This window comes from Trichoplax adhaerens, genomic scaffold (genome assembly GCF_000150275.1).
Source record: "Trichoplax adhaerens TRIADscaffold_5 genomic scaffold, whole genome shotgun sequence".
Taxonomy (NCBI): Eukaryota; Metazoa; Placozoa; class Uniplacotomia; order Trichoplacea; family Trichoplacidae; genus Trichoplax; species Trichoplax adhaerens.
The window spans coordinates 7,628,122-7,653,789 of record NW_002060947.1 but is presented as its reverse complement, the minus strand read 5'-3'; the positions used below and the strand labels follow the sequence as shown (position 1 = coordinate 7,653,789).

At 31.4% G+C, this 25,668-nt stretch overlaps 2 protein-coding genes across 2 annotated transcripts; one reads left to right on the top strand and one right to left on the bottom strand.

Annotated features, from left to right (window-relative positions):
- Positions 1–401: 401 nt before the first annotated feature.
- TRIADDRAFT_56910 (uncharacterized protein) lies at positions 402–7,558 on the bottom strand (the record flags this gene model as incomplete). Its single annotated transcript, XM_002112621.1, has 26 exons — positions 402–456; positions 740–793; positions 915–983; positions 1,162–1,258; positions 1,398–1,519; positions 1,630–1,687; positions 1,815–1,876; positions 2,047–2,108; positions 2,196–2,273; positions 2,627–2,701; positions 2,824–2,910; positions 3,035–3,088; positions 3,211–3,294; positions 3,382–3,431; positions 3,606–3,684; positions 4,139–4,345; positions 4,488–4,559; positions 4,651–4,750; positions 4,867–4,917; positions 5,132–5,192; positions 5,371–5,502; positions 5,601–5,730; positions 5,808–5,873; positions 6,247–6,357; positions 6,622–6,703; positions 7,458–7,558. 26 exons carry the CDS (start codon positions 7,556–7,558, stop codon positions 402–404), a joined length of 2,199 nt encoding a protein of 732 aa, XP_002112657.1.
- Positions 7,559–14,311: 6,753 nt separating this feature from the next.
- Positions 14,312–21,537, top strand: TRIADDRAFT_25073 (uncharacterized protein; the record flags this gene model as incomplete). The annotated part of the gene is made up of 14 exons (XM_002113058.1): positions 14,312–14,464; positions 14,875–14,943; positions 15,192–15,298; positions 15,581–15,714; positions 15,830–15,963; positions 18,491–18,595; positions 18,884–18,976; positions 19,074–19,130; positions 19,496–19,632; positions 20,048–20,150; positions 20,341–20,445; positions 20,570–20,743; positions 20,878–21,065; positions 21,201–21,537. 14 exons carry the CDS (start codon positions 14,312–14,314, stop codon positions 21,535–21,537), a joined length of 1,896 nt encoding a protein of 631 aa, XP_002113094.1.
- Positions 21,538–25,668: the final 4,131 nt, after the last annotated feature.

The following is a 25,668-nucleotide window of genomic DNA, read 5'->3' as shown; positions in this document are numbered from 1 at the left end:
AATCACCCTAAGGAACAGCAATTAGTAATTCAAGTTTATACGGTAAGTATTCAATCGTAAACAAGTTTCATAGATGTACGCTATAAGTCATTGATTTTAGCTTAGATTAAAATATATTGTAGTTATTTTAATTTTTATTATTTAATTATCATATTCGCTTTGCCATCGAAAATTTTGGCATGTATCGATTTGGTTCTACAATGTTACTTTCTGTACGTATTCCATCTTCAAAGTTGCAAATACTGCTGACTTTTGACTCAGATCTCAATAACTGCAATAGCCCTAAGTGTTAGCGCTTCTTACATAACATTGCCACGACAAACATGCGCTCTATTCTTTATTAACTGCCTCATTATTACATGTTGAAAGTCTATAACAAAGAGATCTTTCTAATAAATAGTTTATGTCAATCTCTTAATAGCAACTGACTTTGTTACCACTGATTCCTCGAACTCTCTGCCATATATAGTATTAATTTAAATAAAGTACAAAAAGGTAGGCTGCATAGATTTAGGAAGAATAGCGCAAAATTTATTAGTAGCTCTTGGATGATATAAGGCTTTTAGAAAGTTAACTTTGCTTCTATAATTTATTGAAGATTTATCTTTCTAATTGATTAGTGTCCATTGTATTTAAGAAATCTCAAGACAATTTCAATTAATCATTAAGTAACCGTAATACTACTGCTACTGTAAGTTCCAGATGCTGCTAAGATAGTACATTTACTAAAAATACTTACTTGCCCTTCTCGAGGCATTGGCGTGATCCAAGGATGCTACAGCAACGCTGACCACTATCAAATTATAATGATAACTTACTTTTGTAAAATCACAATGATTAGATATACTAACTTTAGTGAAATCTGTTTTACTAATGCCTATCTATAAGTTTTTTAGTCACATTTCTTTTTTTACCTGATCAATGTATAATATTTTGTCAATCCAGAGAAGGTACTAATAAACGTGTCACAAATACCTTCACGGCTGTTGGTTGTATGAAGTAAAATTAAATTAAAACGAAACAGCTATTAAATATCACCTATTGATATTAGGATATAGGATGAATATTTCAAAATCAATTTAATATCACTAAATTAATAATAATAAATTATAGTGTAGAGTTGATACATGTTGTAGAAGTGTGGTAATAATTGGTATTTACTTTGCAACTGCATCATCTTGTAATGCGGGTTGAGGAGGCTTTAATGTATCCACGGAATGAGCATCTTGTAGAAGCTGCTTGAACAATGCTTGATTACCTAAATTTGAAACCGTTTTTGTTAGTAATTGAAGTAGTAGTTACATAACGGTAGCATCAATTATATGGACTAATGTTCCATCCATCTAATCTATTCTGTTGCTAGCATTTTTCAGCTAATTGTAGTTACTAAAATTTACAGTATTTATCAAAATCCTGTTTGCTTTTGATGAGGCCTCCAGTAACTTCGTGATAGCAGTTTTTAGAAAATTTTTTATCATATTTGCTTGATTGATGTAAATTATCACCATGACAATGTAACCTAGAGTGAGAATAGCAAATTTTAAAAATTTTGTTCTTGGAAAGATGGTTATTATTGCGAAAGAAGTGTTAAGTAGGTAGAGACTGGATTCAAGATATAATAAATCTTACCAGTCTAGTATTTTAGTTGTTATTTCACTTTTTGTCATATTATTTAGATATTCTAGACCTAAAAAATAAGATTATACAAGAACTTTTTGCATTGAATATCGTAAATATTCTTGAATACTACCTCTATTATGACTGTCTTTATAATTAAACCGGAATACATTTTTGTTATAAGTATGGATAAATACCTTTACTATAGCATGAATTAGATATTGGTATTCCAGTATTATCTTCAATGGCGATAGCCACGCTAAATTATTAATAAAATAATGTACTTTAAGCCCTGTATTCAAACTTTAGGCGAATTGCTTTTATAATTTAGAAAATGTTAGATTTTATATTTTATTTTGACAATAGCAAATATTGCCAACAATAGAGTTGAAGCGAAACAAAATTTTTCAGATATCAACATGCATTTACCTATAGCTGGTATTAACAACAGGCATGAAGTGATAGGTCATCCTTTTAACGACTCCTTGCCCCTGAATTAATTGAATATGATCCATTATTACTAAACCAACTAAATGACTGGTTCAAAGTAGCTTAAAGTTATGACTCAAATTCTTTACCTTTTCATAATTTCTGTACAAAAGCTTAGTTTCCATAGTCATTGAGCCTGATAATCTATCAATCATAGCTTTACGAAGCTAGAAATGTGTAGATAAAGCGAATATGAAAGAATAGATTCTCTGTTGCTCTAATCTTCAATTATGTTTATGCACAATATGACTAATAGCACTAGAAAGATATAGCACTGAAAGATTTATCCTTTACGGTTTGCTTTAAAATTCTCATACCTCTTCAATTCTACTTCCATATTCTATATGAATGATGTCAACTGGTGGTGGATTGTCAATATAGCCATCCTGCAGTGACGAAAAAATTTTTAGTTAGATCCATGTAAGGATTTATTGAGTTAATGAACTTTTACTAAATCGCACGCACATAGTATTGCATGTTTAGTGGACAGTTTATCTAAAATTTATTACATATCATTTACCGTTGCTCTTATACCCGGATGAAACAAAACTAAACCATTATTATCGATCACAAATGCGTATCCATTAGGTAGAAGCTATATCAAATTAGCAAAGAAAAGTACGTAGATTATCATAATCTTTTAATTTCTAATTTATTTTGTGTCTAGATAGCATTAATTGAATGTAGGGATTGCATGCACATCTATTTTAACTTTACTAGGTGCTGAGGAACACATTGCTGAAACATTTCGATGGGAACATCCGTAGCCATAACTCCCAAGAGTTGTTCAGGGTTTAAACTCGCCTAGAATCAAGAGATTGTTAGTAAAATTATAAAATCGAAGTTAAAGTCTTTATCAACACCAAGGCAGAGGAAGTATGCAAAGATGTATACGCGTATAAAGTAAAATAATTTATAGGAAACTCACAGTTAAATTAAATCTAAATGCTGGCATTACAGCAGTGGTTACCAGTCCCATTCCCTATAATAAGATTAGGTCAGATTCGATTTCATATTATAAATATCGGTATCAGTTTCAGTGTTTCATATTATTTAGGACATTAATTTCTCTATGATCGGTGGCATGTTTGTAATCAAACTTACCAGTTTGTCCCAATATACGCTTGTCCATTTTACCGGATGGTTTTTGTCGTTTAATAGTGGTCTATTCATAACTTCTGTATATTGCTATGGAATAATTATGATATATTTAATTACACTAGCCTTATTTTGATCAATTTACTATAACTATAATGCAACATCTATGCCACATACCCGAATAGCGTCTCCAACTTCGCCCATGCTGGGTATCTTACCAAGAAAACCTGCCATTTGTTAGATAATTTTAAGAGTAATAGATTAAAAGAAATAATATCTTAGATAGGTTTATTCGGCTTAAAATAATGGTACATGCGTGTTATACACGGAGTAAAGATAATATAAGTTTGTAGTAGGATATAGAGAATATCGATAATTATTAGATTAATCCAAACTTTTACCATTATATTCACACGTCAATTTTTCGATAGGAACGGTGTCATAAAATTGAGGACCAACGACAAATGTAATAATGCGAATCTAAAGATTAAAAATTTAGTTATTCTATCGTGAGCAAACAATTGATCTGTCATAGATCGGAATATAGCCAGATTGGCTTGGTGTTATACTACTAAAATTGAATTTAAGAGAAGCAAAGATATGGCTTCTGCCACTGCAGTGCCATAAAATAGCTGTTAATGAGTAATAAGAAACTAGTTGCCTGATTAGTTTCGTTGAACTGTTAGCGATAAAGATGTTCTGTCAATACTATAATTCATCACGTCAGTACAGATACTTATGGCAGATTTTAAATTAAATGATGGAGATAAAGAATCAATCTGGATTAATTTATTACTGAAAATCTTCTAAAATTGTAACAGTTGATGTTAACGCTCTAATTATTAAACATCTTCACATTCTTATATAACAGCATGTACTCTTCCATGGCAAGATATTAACTATGCGAATACGTGTTAAAAATTTTTACTTTAACCTTTTTCTCGCTATTTCTTTCTGCGAGTAATTTTTCAGTGTACTGAGCAGCGCCATCAGTAAATAAAACAATCGCTTCCTGACATTTTGCACTATGACGAAATGATTGTGTTTTTGCATTTTGCAGCAAGTCAAATGCCATAGCGTAAGAATGGTTGAAATCCGCCCGACCACCATCGGTAAATTTTTCAAGATAGGTTTTATACAGCTAATTTACGTGAATAAATTTATTTGACTATTAGATATAGCGTATAGTAAACAAATCCAAAGTATTAAGCAACGAATCATGTATTAAATCGATACAATACTTTATATTTCCACACAAACAATTTATACAAGTAGCTTTTTACCTTTTTATTTTCATCAGTAGCTTGAATTAAGTTTGTATAGCAATCAATTACTGGAGTTATACTTTCGTTAAACTAATTAGTAAAAAAAGGCATCTCTGTAACTTGTACTATCCTCATAACTAAAGAAATATTCTGATTATCTATTATGGATAATATCCTTTACCGTTAGGATAGTAAAAAAATCATTCTGATTCAATGTATCAAGAAGATTGGATGTACCCCACTTAGCAATTGCTAACGGCATTCCTCTCATACTGCCACTTCTACAACCACAAGAATATAGTTCGGTCAATAAGAGCTATTAGTTGAAGATTAAGTACGATTAAATGCACAGCGCTGAGTAGTATTCACTACTTAGATATATTAGTATGATGTTTACCTGTCAATCAAGATAATCACATTCTTAGGAGAATCCGAACCTAAAATATACCTTCATTGCAAAATATAATATATGCACTTGGCTATTGCTTATTTGTCGCTGTAGTATTACTTATCGAAAATAAATGGTTTAAAGATATAGAAGCAGCTACTGCTTCTATGCTGTGGTTCGTATAAGCTGAGCTATTATATATGTAACTATTTTCTAGTTTACTCGGCTCTAAAATTTTTATGTTCTAAGCAATATTTTCTGATATCGTTCTTACCATCCACGTTGTCGGCAATCGTATAAGACGATCCCACTTTCATCCTTGGGCCATGGTCTTCCTGCAGATTATTTTGACAAGATAAAGGATAGATAAAAATTGTCATTATAGATGAACCTTACCACGGAATCCATATAGATATGTTAAATATCCGTGCTAATTCCGCATAATTAATAGAAACTATCCAAAACTATCGAGTATTAACGCATTCATACTTTTAGTTAGAAAGAATCTCTAACCTGGAAATGTGCGAAAAACTCCGTCATTCCCACCAAAATACTGGTTTCTTAAGTTTGGATCATTATTGTAGTTTTCAATAAAATAATCATTAAGATTTTTTGTATATTCAATTGTTGCCAAAATACTGCGACCTGTAAAATATAGATTTAGAATTCTACTTCGAAAGCTTAATGAAAATTTAATCTTCGAATAGCCATGTTATCCCATTTAGTATTAAATTTTATCTTACTTCCGGAATAAACATTGGTAGGAATTTGAATAACACTCAGACTTGAATTAATAAGCGTCTTAAATTTCGTGCTGTATGTCATAGTCAGTTCGCTGGTTATATTAGAACTTAAAGAGTCATAGTAATGTAGCTAAACGAATAATGCAACAAGTATAACTTTAATGTCAGGTTAAATAACACTAGCAAGTTAAAATAAGCTATTCTCACCTGTCTTAACTCCGTCAAGTTGGTCAATTTATCATTAGCTAATATTTGAACAGCATCGACCAGATTCTATTCAAATATAGGAGGAAAACAAAATTGAAAACTGAAATTATCTTACTATTGGACAAGAAAGTTAGAGCCTTATAATCAGTGAAATATTGTTATTCTTCTAGCTTGTTCAATTTTTGATTATTTTACTCTTATTTGTTGTGTAAAGTCTAAAAAGTTTGATAATTTTTACATTACTATTTGCATACGGCATGATATAGTAATAATAAACTCCAATAATGACAGCCTTAAAGAGTAAGATTAAGCATGAACATTTATCTATAACTATATATCAGCTAAGTCAAGTTATTCAGACCAAATTTATAGATAGTTAGACAGTATTTCGTCTTATAGTTAACATTAGACTAAGATTGATACAGTAAATCAAATTTACCTGAAGAGCCGCAACTTTAGTAGAGAATGTTTCACGTAAATTTCTAGCAAGCTGTTGGATGAGAAATGATCCATTCAAATTCTGAACATATAAATCTTGCTTTTGATATATCTGTAAGAAAAAATTCAAAGCTTCCAGCTTAAATACAATAGCAGCATGAATCTCTGATTGATATTTTGAAGAAATATTTATCATAAATTGAATTATATTAGACATCCTTATTATTGCTTTCTGCATTGATTTTTAACGTTTTAATCGTAATTATACCGGCTAAAGCTTATAGCTATATTAGAATTAAATAATCAAAATAAAATTTATTGTTATCAATTTCTAGCAAAATGCTACCTGTGAATATCATCAAGAACTTTCACTTACATTCTCAATTTTATTCAAATCTAAAATTTCATATCCAATTCGATTTAATTCATTTCCAATTTGGTCAGCCCATAAATTAATGCTGTAATACAAGTAGTAACGAGTTAAGACTTAGATCATAATAGAAAGGTAGATTGGTTAGTATCATTAATCATCGGGGCCGGCTTTGACCTGGAAAATTATTATTAGCGGTTCATGCTCTTTTTGTTATGAAAGACATATATTTTGCTAAGGTAGACTAAATATGCTACTTGAAATTAAGAGCAGCGTAATTATACTACGCGTTCATAATATTGAATCCCTCATTTAAAGTTGTTTAAGGCTATAAATTCTTAGTTTGACTATTGGTCACTAATTTGGACGAGTTCACTATTCGAGTTCTTTCATGCAAAGAATTTTTTAGAAACTTTGATAGGTTATTTACATCGATTAAATTATAGTATAATTAAATTAGGACTATACTCGTCTATACTGTATAGTGTAAACCTCATTTTTAATCCGTATATAAATTATAAGCAGAAGCAGTAATCATTTATAAAGATTAAACAAGAATGGCAATCAGCTATGAAACCAAAACTGATAGAAATATTTCATCTACTTTCAATGAAAGTGCTACTACCATAAAGTCAAACCTGACTTGCATTTATCATAGGAGACCTTTTCATGATATGACTAAATAGGCATTTAAAGATTGCATCGATGATATTTATATGGTATTATTCCCAAAAATCTTATTTTAATATTAAAAATCTAATATCTAGCAATATAGGCTGTAAAAGACACATTTTTGTGTTGCTTGTTATCGAATAATAGATCACATCCGCAATTTTACTTACTTTTCAAGATTAAATTGTTGCCCACGAATAACATGGCTGTTGAAAATGCCAATAAAGGCTAAAAATGCCACAGTTGTCAGGAATTTGCGTTGTTGTGACATCATTTCTATAATCTACAAGCAAATAAAAGCGAAATTAGATATTTTCTATCACCAAATCATTCCACAGAAGTTATAATCATTTGAGAATTCGAGTAAGATCAGTGATGGTTCAATTAGACATAAATTGCAGCTATAAGTTTAAAATTTAGAGCAGAGAAAAAAATTCAATTTTCGGTCCTTTTCAACAACACTATCTATCATTAGCTCTAAAAATACAAATAGGATGTTTTCATATATTTTTTCTGCAATATGATAGGATATGTAACGAGTTATTAATCCAAATAATAGATTATAGATATCTTATTCTATGCGATTGATTGAATTAAATACTATCGAAAGTATCTCTTCTAAATATTAAGCTTCGACAGAAGATTTGGTATTATGGGATATTAAGTATAATTCGAATTAATATATTTCGGTAAGGTATGACATTCTTAACCAACTAGGAACCCTGATTAGAAATATGAAGAAGCTGTCGCTCAATGACGTCAAAACTAGATAAATACACGAGAAATTAACATTTGAAGGACTGTCTTCGGATAAGTTGTGTAAAATCTAATAGTAAAAGAGATTATTCACGGTCTATTTTTAAGGGCTCTTTTAATTTTAGTATGATGCACTAGTGCATTGGTATCTATATTCATGATCCGTGTAAATTTTTGATATCAGGAAGCACTATTAAAATATCACGGTGCGATTATTTACAAATACTTATTATTTTCCCTTTAAAAATTTTGCTATACGGTATGCTTGAGTACTAACGATATTAAATCTCTCCTTTGGATTTGGTAAAGGATAACATAGCATAGGTTATATGATGATGCCATGATTTTACTAATGAATGAGCGATTCAGTTTTCTTAAACTTTTATCGCCTCCACCATTTATTTACAGTTTAATAAGAACTTCTTTTAATAAGATCAAGTAACCAATCGAATAAATTATAGATGATTGATTTGAATTCAGAACAGAACATCTATCGAATCATGCGGAGAAATTGATAAAAGAATTACTAACAGTAATAAAATAAGGGATAAATGAAGAATTCATTATTAAGATACATAGTTGGCCTAAAATCGGGTAAAAGTTGCTCCATATTTGTTTCACTAAAGGACTAGTTTTAGTAAGTTTGAAGATAATTAAATTCTAACTTATAACCGAAATACTGAATATTCTTAAGAACCAAATAGAAAGATGACGAAGATAGAGAAACTTATACTTTCTTTAGTCTTAAACTGTCGATCAAATACGGAAATTCGCTATATACAATATTAAACTTACAACATTGGTCAAATGTGCTTTCAGTTACCTTTAAAAGTAAAAGTACTGTTTTTGTTATCATTTTACTATCTAAAAGTTAAAGTTGTACGTGCGAAAGGTTGCATGATATCCAGAAAATATCAAAAGCTACGATTTAAATTCACTTTAAAACGTTTCATAGATGTGCTTATGTAATTAGTAATTTTGGGTAATTTAACTACATACCTAGAATATTTAAATTAATTTCTGGCTTTAGCAGATAGCTTTACATGACGTAATAAAACGAGATTTTACTCTAACGTGTATAGTTTATCCCCTTTTTCATCAAAGGATGGCCTTGAAATACCGTAGTTGCCTTATTAGTTTTAAGAGATTGAATTTCAATTCATTTGTGAAACAAGCTATCATAAACAAGAGTTTGTAATAAGCATACCAACTTATGAGATAATTATTATACTTTAATTTTAGGTCCATAATTATCCTTCTTATAGGAAAAATATATTAAAGTTATTCTTATATCATGTGAAGGGAAATGCAAGCATTATCAAGATGTTCCGTAACGTATTCATACTCAATTTTAATTCAGTATTAGTTAGAATTTTTTAAAACCGGTGCAGGACTACGCTATTCGATTTCAGCTTCTAGTGCTACTCTTATCTATGCGACTATATCGATGGCTTAACTCCTATGAAATTAGTAGAGTTTCTGAAGTGTGGTATAGCAAATTTTCTAATGTCCAATTTAAATCGATTTTATATACTATTGGCAACTATGAAACAAAAAATGCTAAAGTTTAGATACTCTCTGCTTCAATAGTCACAATCCTAATCCACCACTAAATTATATAACAATTACCAAAACTCATAGTTAAGTTAAACGCTAACTATACGTCAGACAAGGAAAGAGTAAAAGCAAAGCCAAAGACATCGGTTGAATCGGTTCATGAATAGATCATACTTACGGGAATAACTGGATGGTTGTAGATCTTTTGTAAAATAGATAATTTAGAGTTTTTTTCGTATACTAATATTTCAAGCGTTTTCTTGTTACTCAAATCGATGCTAATAGTAACGTTGACGATCGAAAATGGAAGGAAAGCGATCAAGAATCGATAGAGTGTTGTTCAAATCAGTTGATTTCAAGTCAGCAATGATATAATGATTATCTGTCAGGAAAAAGTTAAACCTGTTTATTAACGTTGCTCATAAAGGATGATTTCGACTCTATTTACCTGTGCATAGAAAAAATGGAAAATATTTTTTCAATCTTATACAATAATAGAACCCAAGTCCTATCTATTACCTAGTTTCTAGACGTGTCTTATGTAGCTATACTAATGATGATGATGATTAATTTAAAACCAGTTGTTCATATAGGCCATGATTATCCTATTCGACGCTTGAATACCGTTATATAGATAACGCGTTAGGTAACAATAATTTTATTGATATAGAAATGACCGATATCTATTATTCCGCTCATCAATTGATGTGACGTCATCATGGGCCTATTATTTATAACTGCAGTTGGAGAGCTTGCACCTGTTTTGGTGGATAGTCTTTCTCTATGTATTGGTCGAGTTCATAATGGAAATAATTGGACAATTTTCAATTACTGATCATCCTNTACGATGCCATTAAAATGCTTTTATGCGTATAACAATATCAAGCGTGAATTAAGCAGTAAGTAGTAATCGAACCGTTGGGATAGCGACTCCTTATTGATTTTGTATTCCATCTCATTTAGTTCATCTTCTGTTCTCTCTATACGGACTATTACTTTTTGTTTAATTTCGGTTTGAAACCGTGTTTTATATTTCGCGCCTGGTTTAAATTTAATGTACAATGGATAGAAGAACGTGATAATTGATATTACCGACTGGAGAGGCTTTTAATGTTATGAATTTAATAACTATCGTCAAACCTGCATTATGTTTGTATTGCAACCTCTTTTTATTGATATAGAATACCAGTACTATTTTACATTAATATTACGTTGTCACGGTACGAACTACTGTGAAGAAACAGCTCTCTAAATTTGGTTAATATAATATAGTGATAATATATTACAACTAGCTACTTACAATAGGAATTACTCTAATTATAAATGTGTTACAGTAAATTTAATGCTGTGCTGTAATGTGCTCTGAAACGATTCTGTGAATGGACATATTGTAGTCCGACTGTGAAAAATTAGTTAGTAGTTATTCTCACATAAGTATTTTTATAAGATGACTCATGAATGTTAGCTGCTGTAGAAGGGTATATAAGCCCGTCAGATAGTTGAATAAAGTAGTTCCCAATTGTCTAGTTGAGTTTAACGTAGAATAAAAGACGTCTAAATTCTTGTGAGGTAATTAAGGGATACTGAATCCCGGAGACTATAGTAATTTAGAGATTTATTTTACGTTATCCTTGTCACGAAGCCGGTTTGTGACATACGTTAACTCGTGACATGGCATGTAAGAAGTAAAAGGAGGCGATGAAAATGCTCTAGTCTCTTTATATTGTTACTTTCTTATTAAGTTACGATACTGTTCCATAATAATTTTACATATTCATGTGATAACACATGAAGGGGTAAAAAGAGGCAATAAAGAAACCCGTAGTCCGTTTCTACTGTAATCATTTTATTGGAATGCGAGAAATATTAGTAGCATTCCATATTAATGTTATATGCACTCATGATAAGGCATATTAAAGGTAAAAGAAGACGGATTCCCAGGTGATCCATAATATGTTCAAATCGTTCAATTTGATTGCCATAAATACAGATACCAACTCGATATAGATCTAGCAGTGCAAAGTCTTGATCATAAACTTTAAATTATTCTTTTATCGTAATCTCTCGTAATGTAAAAGGGATTACGCGTTGGTAGATTGTTACGGTCTCTATTTGTACAAATTTTCACAATTCGTTTTATACGAGCTGGAAGTTGAACAAGCAAATGCATTTCGAGTTTGATATATAATTTTACCAATTATTATAAACAGATAGTGTATGAACTATTGTTCTAAAGTGACTTGGGTCGATTCTTCAGTTATGCAGCAATGAATAATATCATATTCTCATTCCATCAAGACTAATATTGATAGAGTAAGTGATAATAATGATTGACTGTGAATTTATTAGCTCATCATTTTAGTACTTAGCTTGCAGGACTTTCTTATGTAGCTACCACACTAAAGTTGATTATGTTAAAATTAGTAGGATATTTTTTCGGCCAAGACTGTTCCTCCTTAGAGAAGTGTAAACTGGAAGAATGATTGGGGGTGAATGATGGTGGTAATAATCTTATTTCTTTACTTAACGAGTTATCACGTAGATAAATTTCTATTTGAATTAATGTGATATCAACTCAAATTAGCGGAAAATAGGCTAGAAAATTTAATTTTAAATGATAATTGTAATTTTGTTATTAATATTTCTAGAGATGTTTAAGGTAATAATTAAACTAGTTGAATACTCTGCACTTACTAGATCGGTTCGCTATCGAATTGCTCTATTTACTATATTATGCTGAGAATGCAGGCTTCTGTAAGTAATATCATTTCAGCAGCAGATTGTCAAGGTAATTGACTTCCTACAGCTGACTGATAATTCATATAAATATTATTAATTCTTCTCAGATCCTTGCAAGATGCAGATAACCTTCGTATTAGTTACATAATTTATATTAGTCAGATGTTTTGAATTATTCAACATTTTAATATAATACGTTATTCAAGCTTCGTTTTCAACTGCTAACATTAAAATAATATTCACAGTAGCATGGTCAAATTCCATGCTAATTCACATAAAATATCCTAATTAAGTAATGCATCTATCTGCTGGTTAAATATCATAACTGTTGCAAAGTATTTTATAATTCGATTAGCTTAAAGTAAGAATATAGTAGGAATTTGTAACTGGAACCAATCTTGCTGATTAAGTCTAGCAATGATGATACTAAAATTAAAATGGTGAAAAACTCCGAATTAATTTACTATTTTAGATTCTGATATGATAATCTTTGCCAGTTAGCTTCATTTCTTAATAAAATGTGAGATTTTAGGCAAATACAAGTTGACATACCAGAAATTTGAAGGTGGAAGATAAACAATCGAAATTAATACGCATGCTCAATGTGTTTTATGGCCTCATTGCCATGCCAACCATTCTACGTCAAGGATATCATAATCCCAATCCTTAGTACTAATCGTACAGAGTTTTAGTAGCAATAAAATGGAACAAAATAATAGTATAGACTATCTATTTATAGTTAAAAGTTTACGCTTATAGTTGACTGGCTTAATCACGCTTGCATTATCATTTATACGATTCAGCGAGATTCTTATTTCAAGAATTTATTTCTATCACCATTTTAAGCATTCAGTACAGTAGGAGTTTGATTAAACAATTGTCTGCCATCACACTTATACATCTTGTAATTCATTGAATCGATCGCTATACAAGTAAGTAAATACGCTATTATTTGCATCTTGTAATATCTAATGACGGAGGCAAAGTTACTGTTTTACAACACTGTGGTCCGAAATGATTATGGTGTTTAAGAACTTATAATTGAACGTGATTTACTTGCAACCTATAACTTAAATAGTTAAGATATTTACTTGTTTTAGTAATAAGAGTAATCTACGCAAGATATGGATCAGAATATTTTGATTAGTAAAAGATGCAAATAATTTGTCAATATTTTAAATGTTAAATTTAAATTAATTTCACGTTGGCAGTATTAGTAACAATGTAATCAAAACTATTGTATTTGTCCATGATTGCTGATTTAAAGCTACGACTACTTCTATTTTCTTTTAACTTCAAGTTTAATTAGTCTTTAGTCTGTTCAACAGTTAAAATGAAGATGCAGATTAACTACGCATAGATCCAGTGTTAGAAGCTAATGTTATTTGCTACTGTATATTTAATGCTCGTAGGTGTCATAGTTTATCATTGCGTCAATATAATTTTAGTTAAGAATCACGGCCCGCTAGAAGTGTAACAATTTTTCAAGAGCGGGGAAATTTATCTAAATATGGCTTCCAAATAATATTCTTGCTATTCTGAACTGTTTGATACTGTTTCGCAACACTTTAATGACCCGCAGCAGTGGTATGCTTATAAACCATTGACATAGCATAGCACTATCTTGGCTTAAATCTTATTCCTAACTACATCTATCCTTCGCATTTTTAATTTATTCTCAAGAATGGGTTGTGCTTCAAGTAGAAATTTGCAAGTAGTCGATCAAGCAGAAAATAATGCGCCAAAAGCCGCAAATGCTGTCAATAAGAAACAAAAAACACAAGCATCGCCAACCGAGCCTACCGCTACTGCATCATCAACCCAGAGTAATCCTTCAGGAAAAAAAAAGATTAGTACTAAAGTTAAAAAGAATTCTGGACCAATTGAAACATTCACTATATTATGGGAGGAATTACCTCCAAAGCCTGAAATAACCCTGGAAGAAGTAAGTGAGCTGGAGCTAGAGAATGCAATGGAATGTTGGGACGCAGTTAGAGCCACATCGGTAACTTCGAAAGAAAATGTTCGACCAGCATTAAAACGTCGCGGATGGAAAACAATTCGATTATTTGTATCGTCGACGTTTAAAGATTTTCATGCGGAGAGGGAAGTTCTTGTTAAGCAGGTGATGTAACATACTTCGTAGACGTCAAAATACCATTATATACTAATTTCATAATAAAGTTTTGAACAATTAGCAAATAGTAAGACTTCTATCTATATGAAATACCGTAAATGCAGACATAATCCAACACATTAAATATAAACGTCATCCATTAGAATAATTACGATATGCGATAGCCAGATAAAATTACGGTTCTACTTTTACTATAGAAGAAATCTTGAAATTTAAAACTATTTAAAAAAATTATTAAATGCAATCTGACAGCAGACTGCAGTATGTGATAGTATACTCGTAATGCCTTTACCATTCATATAATTATAGGGGGTATTTAGATATAACTTTCATAGCGATGAAAACTTTTAATAATTAATTTATTTAATCGTATAAATAACTAACCACTTTAACCATAGGTTTTTCCTGAACTGAGACTTTGGTGTGAAAAGCTGAAATTACATTTAATCGAATGCGATTTACGCTGGGTACTATTTATTTGTGAATGTTAGCCCTGCATTGAAAATAAAATATAGCATTAGTGCCCCATTATTTCGTTCTCGAAATAAGACAAAATAGAATTTGTTTCTTAGAATAATAGTACGAGACATAAATATGTTTTCTATTTGTATCAGTACTTATTTATAGAGCGACTTTAATATCTTCTAATATTAGTGGAAAATAGCCATTTTTTCTTATATAATCGTTATAAATATAAACCACTATTTAAATTTAGGGTGTTCCTAAAGAAGCGACATCTGAAGAAACCCTTCGAATTTGTCTAGGTGAAATTGATCGCTGTTATGAAGACAATCAATGGCCATTTTTTCTAAATCTTTCCAGGTTGAATTTCATAACAATTTAAATTGTGTAATAAAACGATCTTCAGTTTTTAATTTTCTCAGAGCAATTTCTTCTAGTCTGTAGCTATAGCTCATGAATAGTACTCATAGAAGTTTTTGCTATTTTACCTTAAGAGACTAAATAGATTAATTACATTAGTAGTATATCTTTAGAATCAATTAGGTATCCTACAGCTTTGCTAGCAGAATTTTATAGGAGCTTTGAAGCTTAAACTACTACTGACGTTATGATTGGTTTCTATCTCTACTATTTAAACCATAGCCATCGTTCAGGTTGGATACCTGGTAAATCTGATGTACCCCAATATCTAGCAAGAGAGTATGGTTGGATTTTTGGAACTTCTATTACAGAAATGGAAATTATTCACGGTGCTTTTCGTCGAGCAAACCCAAATGGTTATTACGCTAATATGATGACACAAAATTATTATTAAACTCGTCTATCGACAACATTAGGTTGCTAGTTAACAATGTCTTAATGCGTTTTCACTTCATGCAATTTACTTTGTAGCATTATTCTTAATTCGTGATCCTTCATTCATATCGTCACTGCCTGATAAATTAAAGGAAGATTTCTCAGAGTCTAGAGCGGATACAGTTGAGAAGATGGAATTACTGAAGAAGTGCATCAAAGGAAGGTTTCCGGTAAGACCACAAACCTAGATAGAATGGACTGTGATCGTTCATTCATTCATTTATAATGTTACTACAACAGTTACAGCATTTCTTTCAGTTAAGATTGCCGGAATTAACGTACTTGATCTATAGATAGCTGCATACGATGTACTAGTTTACGATTAAATTGATGAAGCCATCTGACACTCATAGATATATGTTGCAAAGATAAACTACAGTTTACAAAATATGCACATACTACTTGAGCTGCGAAGGTAATTTCGCGTATTGGCCAACCCATTTTGGTCGTTACGCGCATTGAACGAATTTCAGATTTTGGCCGTAACATATATGTGTTCTATATTGCAACTTTAAACGTAATCAATCATTAAGGCGCAACTCGATATTTTTGTTACTTTATAGATTAATGTACGATAGACGAATGCAAATAGCTACAAATAATGAATGGGATAATCTAATTTTGAATTACCAATAATATATTGTGCAATTAACAATACAATCCCAAAGCAATTTCGATGTTAACAGTGCATTACATGATAACTATCATAGGACGCAATCGATAGAAAACTTTGCAAATTCGGCTAGCGCAAAAAATTAGAATTAGCACTAGCCTTCATGCTACCGTATTATTCGATTTCCTAAGTACTACCGATGGCTGTACCTAGCTCTTAAATGAGATCTTAAACTTTGGACATTACAGCATTTAGAAAGAATAAAATAAGATCAAAAGAGTGATTGAAATATTTCCGTACCATCTGCAATGGGGCAATCTAGCAAATTTCGCTAATCATACAGTATGGTAACCAGTTTAAGGTTAATTAATTAGGATTAAGTGTATTACTAGCTTGATTTCTTCAATACTAGTAGTGACTCAAGCTAGCCCTTCCATGGGATTTTAAATTTTGGATATCATAGAATGTAGAAAAAGAATGACAAGATCAGAAGAGCGACTGAAACATATTCGTGTAGTATCCAGTACGGTTTCTCAAGTTCTACCATTGACTCTATCTACTGTAGTCCTTAAATAAGATCTTAAACTTTCGTATTCCATACTTTTGCATGAGGAAAGAATTCTAAGATCACAAATAGGAATTGAAATATTTCTGTACAGTCTACAATACGGTAACATAGCAACGCGCTTATTCATCATAGCCAACGCTGATCACCAGGAAACCCTGATAGAAAGACTTGATTTCGAAGCAGTGTTTAGCGACCCGATGCTGTTAACTACATACTCTACTACGATAACGACACTATCCGCTTCATACAAATGCTATAACCGATCGACGATAAGTTATTTTGTATTTAACGTGGCTCATATACTAAGCCAAAGACAAGAACAAGCGATTTATTATAATTCGAAAATATATTTGGTATAGGGGAATCAACGTAATAACAGCATTTCTTGAGGTTTTCTTCTATCTATACTGTTGCAGACATATCCTAGCCGTTGGTGAGATATTTTGAATCATATATTTAATGGGTTGATTAATGTTATCGTGGACGATCTTATTATTTACGGTTGACATTTTTTGGTGGCCACTTTGTTTTTGTATTCCTGATGTAATATGGTGAAACGACGATGAAATACTTAAACTTCTTTTTATTTTTTGACCCCCACGTATGTAATTGAAAGGTGCAGAAGCTTTAGAGGAATTAGTCAGCCGATTTAGTACGAGAATTTTTATTAGCTTTACTTTTAGATATTTAAGCGATCCATGGTAGTTTTAGAGTAGGATATTTACGGGAGATGAGAAAGAGTTGAACCTTTGGTGTATCCGTGTTTATATTTCCATCGATAATAGCATTGGTTACGCAATATATTTCTTTCATCGCTTCAATAAGGATCAGAGAATGATAGAATGGTACCTTTCACTAAAAATTACATTTGTGCGAACGATCGATTTTAATAATTGTATACTGCAATGAGAAACTGATTTACTTATAGTAAGTAGTTGATAGTTGAAGGCGGACAAGTTGTATTAATTAATATTGATCCCGAGTTTAGGCGCTTGGGCATTAGGTATAAAGAATAATATATAAGATGGAATGAGTTTGCTGACAATTATAATGAGAAGGTATAAAATTATAACAAACCAGTGAGTGAATTGAACTAGCTTCCGCGCCTGAATGTTCTTCAATTTCAAGGCTACAGCCATTAGATAAACTTAGATACTGATCGACTAGCAAGATAAATAACTGATATCCTAAATGCGCTGCTTATACAATCTTGTTTTCACTCAGGTTCTGTCTATGTATATAGCATACTTGTAGTGATTACAACGCTTCCGATTTTAGAAAATGTTTTACTAATCAAAAAGGGAGTAAATGGCGAACTGCATGATAAATAATAATACTTCTTTAGATTGCGTTTATGTTGAGTTTTGATACTTACTAAAAGGTACTACTATTTATTTATTTTGTTGAGACAATCTGCTACCCGCATTGTACTATCTCTAGAATATTGATTGATTGATATGTTAGCTAGCGATGTTATTCTTTGAATTTAAGCTATACGTGATGCTTCCAATTTTAGGAATCGCGTGCTGTTACTTACGCGTGCGAATTTGAAGGAATTGACAAGACCACAGAAACGGTTCGTGTAAAAGGTTTAGGAGCAGATTCTACCTTTGTTAAAACGGTGAGTTTGTAACAGCTACTTGTCTCTTATCTACATAGATTGCGTTATTATGAAATCATATTACTGCATTGTTATACCATCATTCTACAGTATTCTAGAAATGAAATAAAAGAGCATAAATAATCGGACAAAATTTTGTACCGTAATAAAACGCTTTAAAACTTATTCCTAAGGCATAATCCAAATGATTAAACGAGTCTTGCTGCGATTCATTAATCATCATTATTAGTGATATTGCACATGGTGTACAAATTAGGTAACTTTTCTGTCACAAAAAAATTATTTCAGGTTATTGACTTTTTCAAGGCTCGAATTGGTCATCAGTATCCATTAGATAATTCTGCTATGGATCCGTTAGAACTTTTACGAGAATCACACGAGGTAATGGCTTGGAAAAAAGATAGGATTAATTTATTTTTACGAAGCAACTTTGCTTAATGATATTTTAATCATCTTTATTTTTTGGCCGTTGTTACAGTCATTCCTTAATAGTCGTTCATCGACAGTATTGGGTCGGGATGAAATGCTTGATCAGGTGATGACAATATCTCACAGGATGTAGAATAAGTAACGAAACGATATTTTAATTTCAGTGCTCGATAGCTTGTACATTTATGGTTTATTATCTAGTAGTGAGTATTTCTAAGAATTGTAAGACTCTTTGAAAGAATTCAAATATGTGTTTTTTAGCACATTATACCTTCTTAAAGTAATGTATAATAAAACTGAGACAATTTGAAGTGTTTTTCTCAACTCTTTATGGTCGTATTATGCAAAATAGCAGGATAAGATCATGCAGTAGTACTGGAGATCTTAGAAAGTAGAAAATCCGTATTGAAAATGCATTAAATATCATTGCTATATACATGCTATTCATTCTATGTTCTTTATACCAATTAGATCCAAGATTATATCTGTTCTAGGAGTAGTGGAGTTCCTTTGGTCATTGTTGGTGTTGCTGGAGCTGGCAAGAGCGCTGTAATTGCTAGGAGTGCTGCTACAACTGTCAATAAAGCTCTTAATCACGATATTCCAAGGTAATATGCAAAAATCTATTCCTTCAATATCGCTTAAAATTCTGTTTTCAAATTTTAAATTGCAAGAAAAATATAAATTCCTTATTGATTTAAGCTAATAAGTATGATATCGATCAGGCTAAGCTATTACGATGATATAATTTCTGCAATGCTGTAACTAATTTAATACTAGAGTATTTTATTTTTTCCTATAGTATATTATGCTTATACTTATACAATCTACCCTCTTTTCAGTTATTTACACGATTACTTTACTTTCTTATAATCTTATAATTTCTGTAATCCATCTATTCATTGCATTAAGTCTAGTCTGTCTATCTTCTTGAGTAGCCATAAAAATCGAATACTTACAACACTCCACTGCCAACCTAGGCTAATATTTGATTCTGCATTCTTTCTATGCATGAAGAGGTAGCAATAAAGGCTGGAATGTTTTCTATCACTTTATTGGTGCTGCTCCCGGATCTACCGACCTTGGTTTCATGCTACAACGAATGTTGAAAGAATTGAAATATGTGGTAAGTTTTATTTGTTTCAGGCATTTTTTAAGCAGAATTGGTGCAAAATGATAGAATGAGAAATAGAAAAACTGAAGTTATCCGATTTCTGCAAAGAAGTACCTTATACCCTCCTAATCATTGCAATCTAATCTTAATTTAATAGCAGTTTTCTAACAATATTCATGATTTTCTTCTACCCGTATCGCAGGGTGAAATACCAGCGGATACAGAATCTTTAGTTCGCTTATCCAATACCGTATTAAGCAGTAAAAATCTAGAACCGACTATTTTATTTTTTGATGCTTTAAATCAGGTGAGTAATAGCAAAATAGGATAGAAGAAGTTAAAGTTTACGATTTAGCATAAGAAAAATTTATCAATTTTATACTATCAATAATGTAGGTTATATGTATTATTTTGCAATTTATCATTAACAGCTTGATAAGACAAAAGAGGCTGAACAAGTTATTTGGTTGCCGCTTGTACTATCAGATAATGTTAGAATTGTATGCTCTGTCATCAATGATACTCCTTGTCATCGAAGTTTAGCAAGCCGATCGAACCACCCAAAAGAAATTTTATGCGGTCCTTTAGACACGGATAGTAGACGGGTATATCTCCCTTAATATTCATCCGTTCACATTTTAGCTAGAATGAATAATTCCTAAGAAATTTTGATAAGTCTTAAGAGAATGCGATAGGCTTGCTTTAGCACTTATTTATATTCTCATTTCAAACAAATTAGGAAATTGTAGATCAAGTTTTAACCAAATTTAACAAGAGATTAGATACTACGCAAATGGATTTATTGCTAGCTAAAGAAGCATCAGCTAATCCGTTATGGTTATCGATTGCCTGTGAGGAATTACGAGTCTTTGGTTTGTTTAGTAAAGTAACGGAAATGATTAAAGGGCTTGCCGACGGTTTACTAGAGTAAGTTCATAGGAAGAAGAGTCTTGTTTAAGTATAGATATACGTATTTCCATCATTATCATTAGAATAAATGGATATTAAAGACTTTTTCAACTTAATTGCATTACGAAATCGAGATTTTCATATTATTCGCAGATTATTAGAGCAAGTTCTCACTCGATTTGAGGAAGAAAGTGGTGGTCATTTGATGGTAGCAACATTATGCTTTCTTGAATGTTCACGCCATGGATTGCTGGAAAGAGAGTTATTAGAATTGTTAGGAGAAGATGAGACATTAAAACCAGAAACTGAAGAACAGTATCTTAGTAAAGACCGTGAAACGAATACCTTGAATACAAAGGAAGACGTTGATACTGGCTTAGCGAATGATTTATCAAAACGTCTGCATGTTACCGTAGAAGAAACATACCGTAAGACGGACTTTGATGAAACAGTCGATGTTGAAGATACCGATAAAGGTATAAAAATTTAAGTAATGTTGCTTTTCACCTCTTTTAAGTCATCCTAATGTGCCGCAATATTTTACTATGTTCTTCAACCGACATTTTACCCAACTTAAGATAAGGATACCAGCAAATCTTCTAAAAAACAGCGGCAACCTTTACCTGCCGCAAAATGGGCTGTAGTATTTCGATCTTTGAAACCGTTTCTTCGACCTTGCGGAGACAGCGGTGAAGGAAGACTAGATTTCTATCATCGAGCAATGAGTAAAGCCGTGAGAAGAAAGTTAGTATATTTTTCTATCTGAATACAGTAAGATGTATTACGCTGCCTGCAAAAATTGTTGATGGTTATATTTTATCTAATTTATGTAAATGTAAATGTTGATATATCTCATCAATCCTTCCATGTCTTTTCTAGTCGGTGATACTATATTGTCTTATCTTTATGTATTTAGATACTTTAAAGTTGGTTCTGATGATTATCGACAATATTTATACACCTACTGGCATGGAAAATTAGCAGAATATTTTGAACAAGTCGAAAATCAGGATCGCAAAGCTGAGGTATATCATCGTACCAAGTATTTCTCGTATGTTTCTTCCCTAATATTTATTTAAATCCATGTGAGAAGTGATAACCAAAAATGAAATTATTCTACTATAATAATAGAAATTTGATAATCCAGTGCCCTGTACTAATAAAATGGATGTTTATCAACAGGAATTACCATATCATTTGGAGAAGTTGCTGGATCATAGTCGTTTAGCACGCTGTTTACTGGAGTGGCCTGTATTCGAGAAACTATCTGCTGACGAACACAACATTGAATTGTTGAGATCATGGCGCAAGGTTGAATACATTTAAGTTACAATAATTTGTTTAATATATTGCAAAAAATATTTACACAATTCCATTAGTACAGTGTCAAAGTATTTTCATTTCTTATTAGGCTGGTGGTTATGTAACCGCCTCAACATTATACGTCCAAGCATTAGAGCAGTTAGCAACGCATGCAACAGATAACGAAATTGCCGACAAGAAATGGCTAGTATCTCGCTTTCTGTAAGGCTTTAGATTCAATCACGCGTTGTTACTTTAACAGTAAACTTAATTATAGTTCACTTAATGCTTTGGAAATATTTTCATTCAGATGTCGTGCCGGACAGCATACGGAAGCGGAAAAATTAATCATGGAAGCAATTGATATGGAAGAAAATTTTCTTGGTGCAAGAAAAGAAAAATTAGCCAATCAATTCGAATTACTAACTGATATTTTAAGCGAGGTACTGTCTGATTCATCGTGGACTGCAAGAGATTTTTCTGACAACCCTCTTGGCCTTAAGTTCAACGCAAGCATAAAAGTAAAATTGTTTATTAATTTATTTTATTTGATTTCCCTAGAAAAAAAAGTTAGCTGAATTTATAACCGCTGCAGGAGGGAGAGAACATTATCGAATAGTGCAGACCGGCTTAAAAGCAATTTCATTTCGTAAAAATCTCACCGGTGATGATAATAAGGTCAGCAAAATGATTTTTGGACCAAAAATAGTACATGTTATTAATTAATAATAATTCAGGATGTGTCCTGATTAATATCAAAATTGATTTCGGTATTGACCAATGTCTGTTGTAAGGATATCAGAATCGATTGCGTTTAATACTTTTATATTTACCTACACATTATTTTTAGTAGCGTTATTTCATTTCAATATCGCAATATTTGCGTTTACAGGAATAGCTTTAAGATGCCAATTTATTTATACTGCTAGGATGTTGCAATAGATTATCCTCTTTTTTTCTTGTCTAAATTATTAATAATCTATATTTCTTATTACTATATAGTATCATTTAGGCTTACTAGAGCTTCTAGTATCGTTTCACTATGGCGCGTTTAGTCAAGCGCGTATAACATATGAAGGTCTTACCGCTAAGGACGGTATTAAAAAATGCGAAATGCACTGCAACAATGCTATACAGCTATTTCAGCAGGTTAGCTTAGCAATATTATTTAGAGTTGGAAAGTTATATTTCCATTTTCACGTTGATGAACCACAAGTATTTACTACTGAAATTGTTGCAAAAGTTAGGAGACGTGGGGCATTTAGCAGAAGCATACCAAAACATGGCTGCTTTTGTCAGTCAAAATAGAATCGATTTACAAATGAAGGTAATTTATTCTTGTTTTACTTTTATTGAATAGTTTTCTTTGAGGTTTTAGTTATGCAAAATATTAGCTATTAGCCGACCCTATACTCCTGCTAATATCATATTTTAATGGAGTAGTACAGCTTTTTTTAGTACCAGTTGAAATAACATTACTGTCTATTATACGCGTACTAATAGCTAGAATCTAATCAACACTACATCGTTATATTTTAGCTATACCGTAAAGCACTTGATTTATGTCTCCAAGCTTATGGCGAAAATCATAAATTAACATCCAGAATAGTATTTAATATGGGAATCGCTATTGAATACGAAGATAAAGAGGAATCATATCAATATTATTTGAGATCTTACAACATAGGCTGTGAGGTATACTAAAAGATATTTATTATATAAATAGTTTGAACTGTAATTGCAACTAAGTTTTAAAAAATTTTGACGAATGATGGCATTTTAACCGCTGTTTTTTAAGATACAGAGCTCTTATACTCAGAGGCTTTTATTGCTTCCATAGATTGTTGGAGCAACACATCCATCTACATTACGTGTTAAAGCGGTTCTTGATGAGCCCGCATTTCGAATCATTGCTGAACGTTTGGAATTGCAGCAAGAGCAAGACGCATAATGCCATGCATTTTTTTCATACCTTGCGTTACGCAATATGAACTTTCATTCATTAATTTCTAGCTGACAATGCTATATTATGTTGTCAAAAATCAAGGATGACAGTTTATATAGAGTAGTAGATAACCATACGATTGGTTTTATTGATCTTTATTTGGATTTTAGATTGGAATAATCTAATTAGCTGTTTAATCATTGCTACCAGTTCTTGTTTACTTTCTATAAATCCGTTACTAGCAGACAGTGAATTTTTTGATTAATTCTATTGTATTATGATAGCAGCTTGTAGCTATTTTGATTTAAGTCTAACTGATAGGACGGTGACATAAATACTAACTATAGTATTTGCAGTTACGGTCGTTATCAATAATATACTATTTACTGTAATACAATTTACTATCATTTTGAGTTAATACCATATGGTTATTTATATCAAGCATCTTCGAAATTGTTTTATTCAATATGTTATTCACCTATAAAGTGCCATTATTCTGTAAAACTAGCTCCTTGAAACTACATGATTCAATTCAATTTTTTAAATTGTGAACTACATGCTTTTTTGTAGAAGCTAAATATTAGCATAACTTGCAAAGACGTATTGATAAGTTAAATTTCTTACGTACATAATTACTTGTAAATGCTAACCTAATAACATCAATTAATTGTAAATTCCTATGGAATATTTATTAACATAAATTATCCAGCATTTGCTGAAATTATACATTGTCAATTCGATATCGCTCTTGAATTAATTGTCGAATAAACCATTAATTGTTATTTAGCTAACCTTTTTAGTAAGTGAAGTTCAAAATTAAAGTTACATTTGTATGCCCAATTTATCATTTTATTACTATGTGTCGATCTGTCATCAGAAACTTAACGTAATACAATAATTTAAGGATTGAAAATACTTTAGTGCAAGCCGATTCTAGTATTTATGATAGTTTTATCGACTTCTTCTGTACTTGATTTACAGCAACATATCCGAAATATTCCTATTAGATCATAGCATTTTACAGAAATCGATTTGTAATAGAATGTCTTGAATATATTTAAAAATGAGCTAGCAGTGCTCATAAAAGATTCGCTTTTACTTATTTAGACTTTGGTTTATCTAACTCTATGAAGAGCTGTCGCCTATAATCATTCATGATTTATACCCAATAGGTCACAATACGTGCCGCCAATTCCTTCTAAGAATAGATACGGTAGTTAATCAAACAGAAAATAATATACCTCAAGTTGCAAAAACAACGACTGATAATTATATAATTATAGTTAATACTAGCCAAACACGCAAACCTCATCAAGCGATAATACTATGTGTTCATCATCAGCTAGTATAAATTCTTCAGCGAGAAAGAAAGTT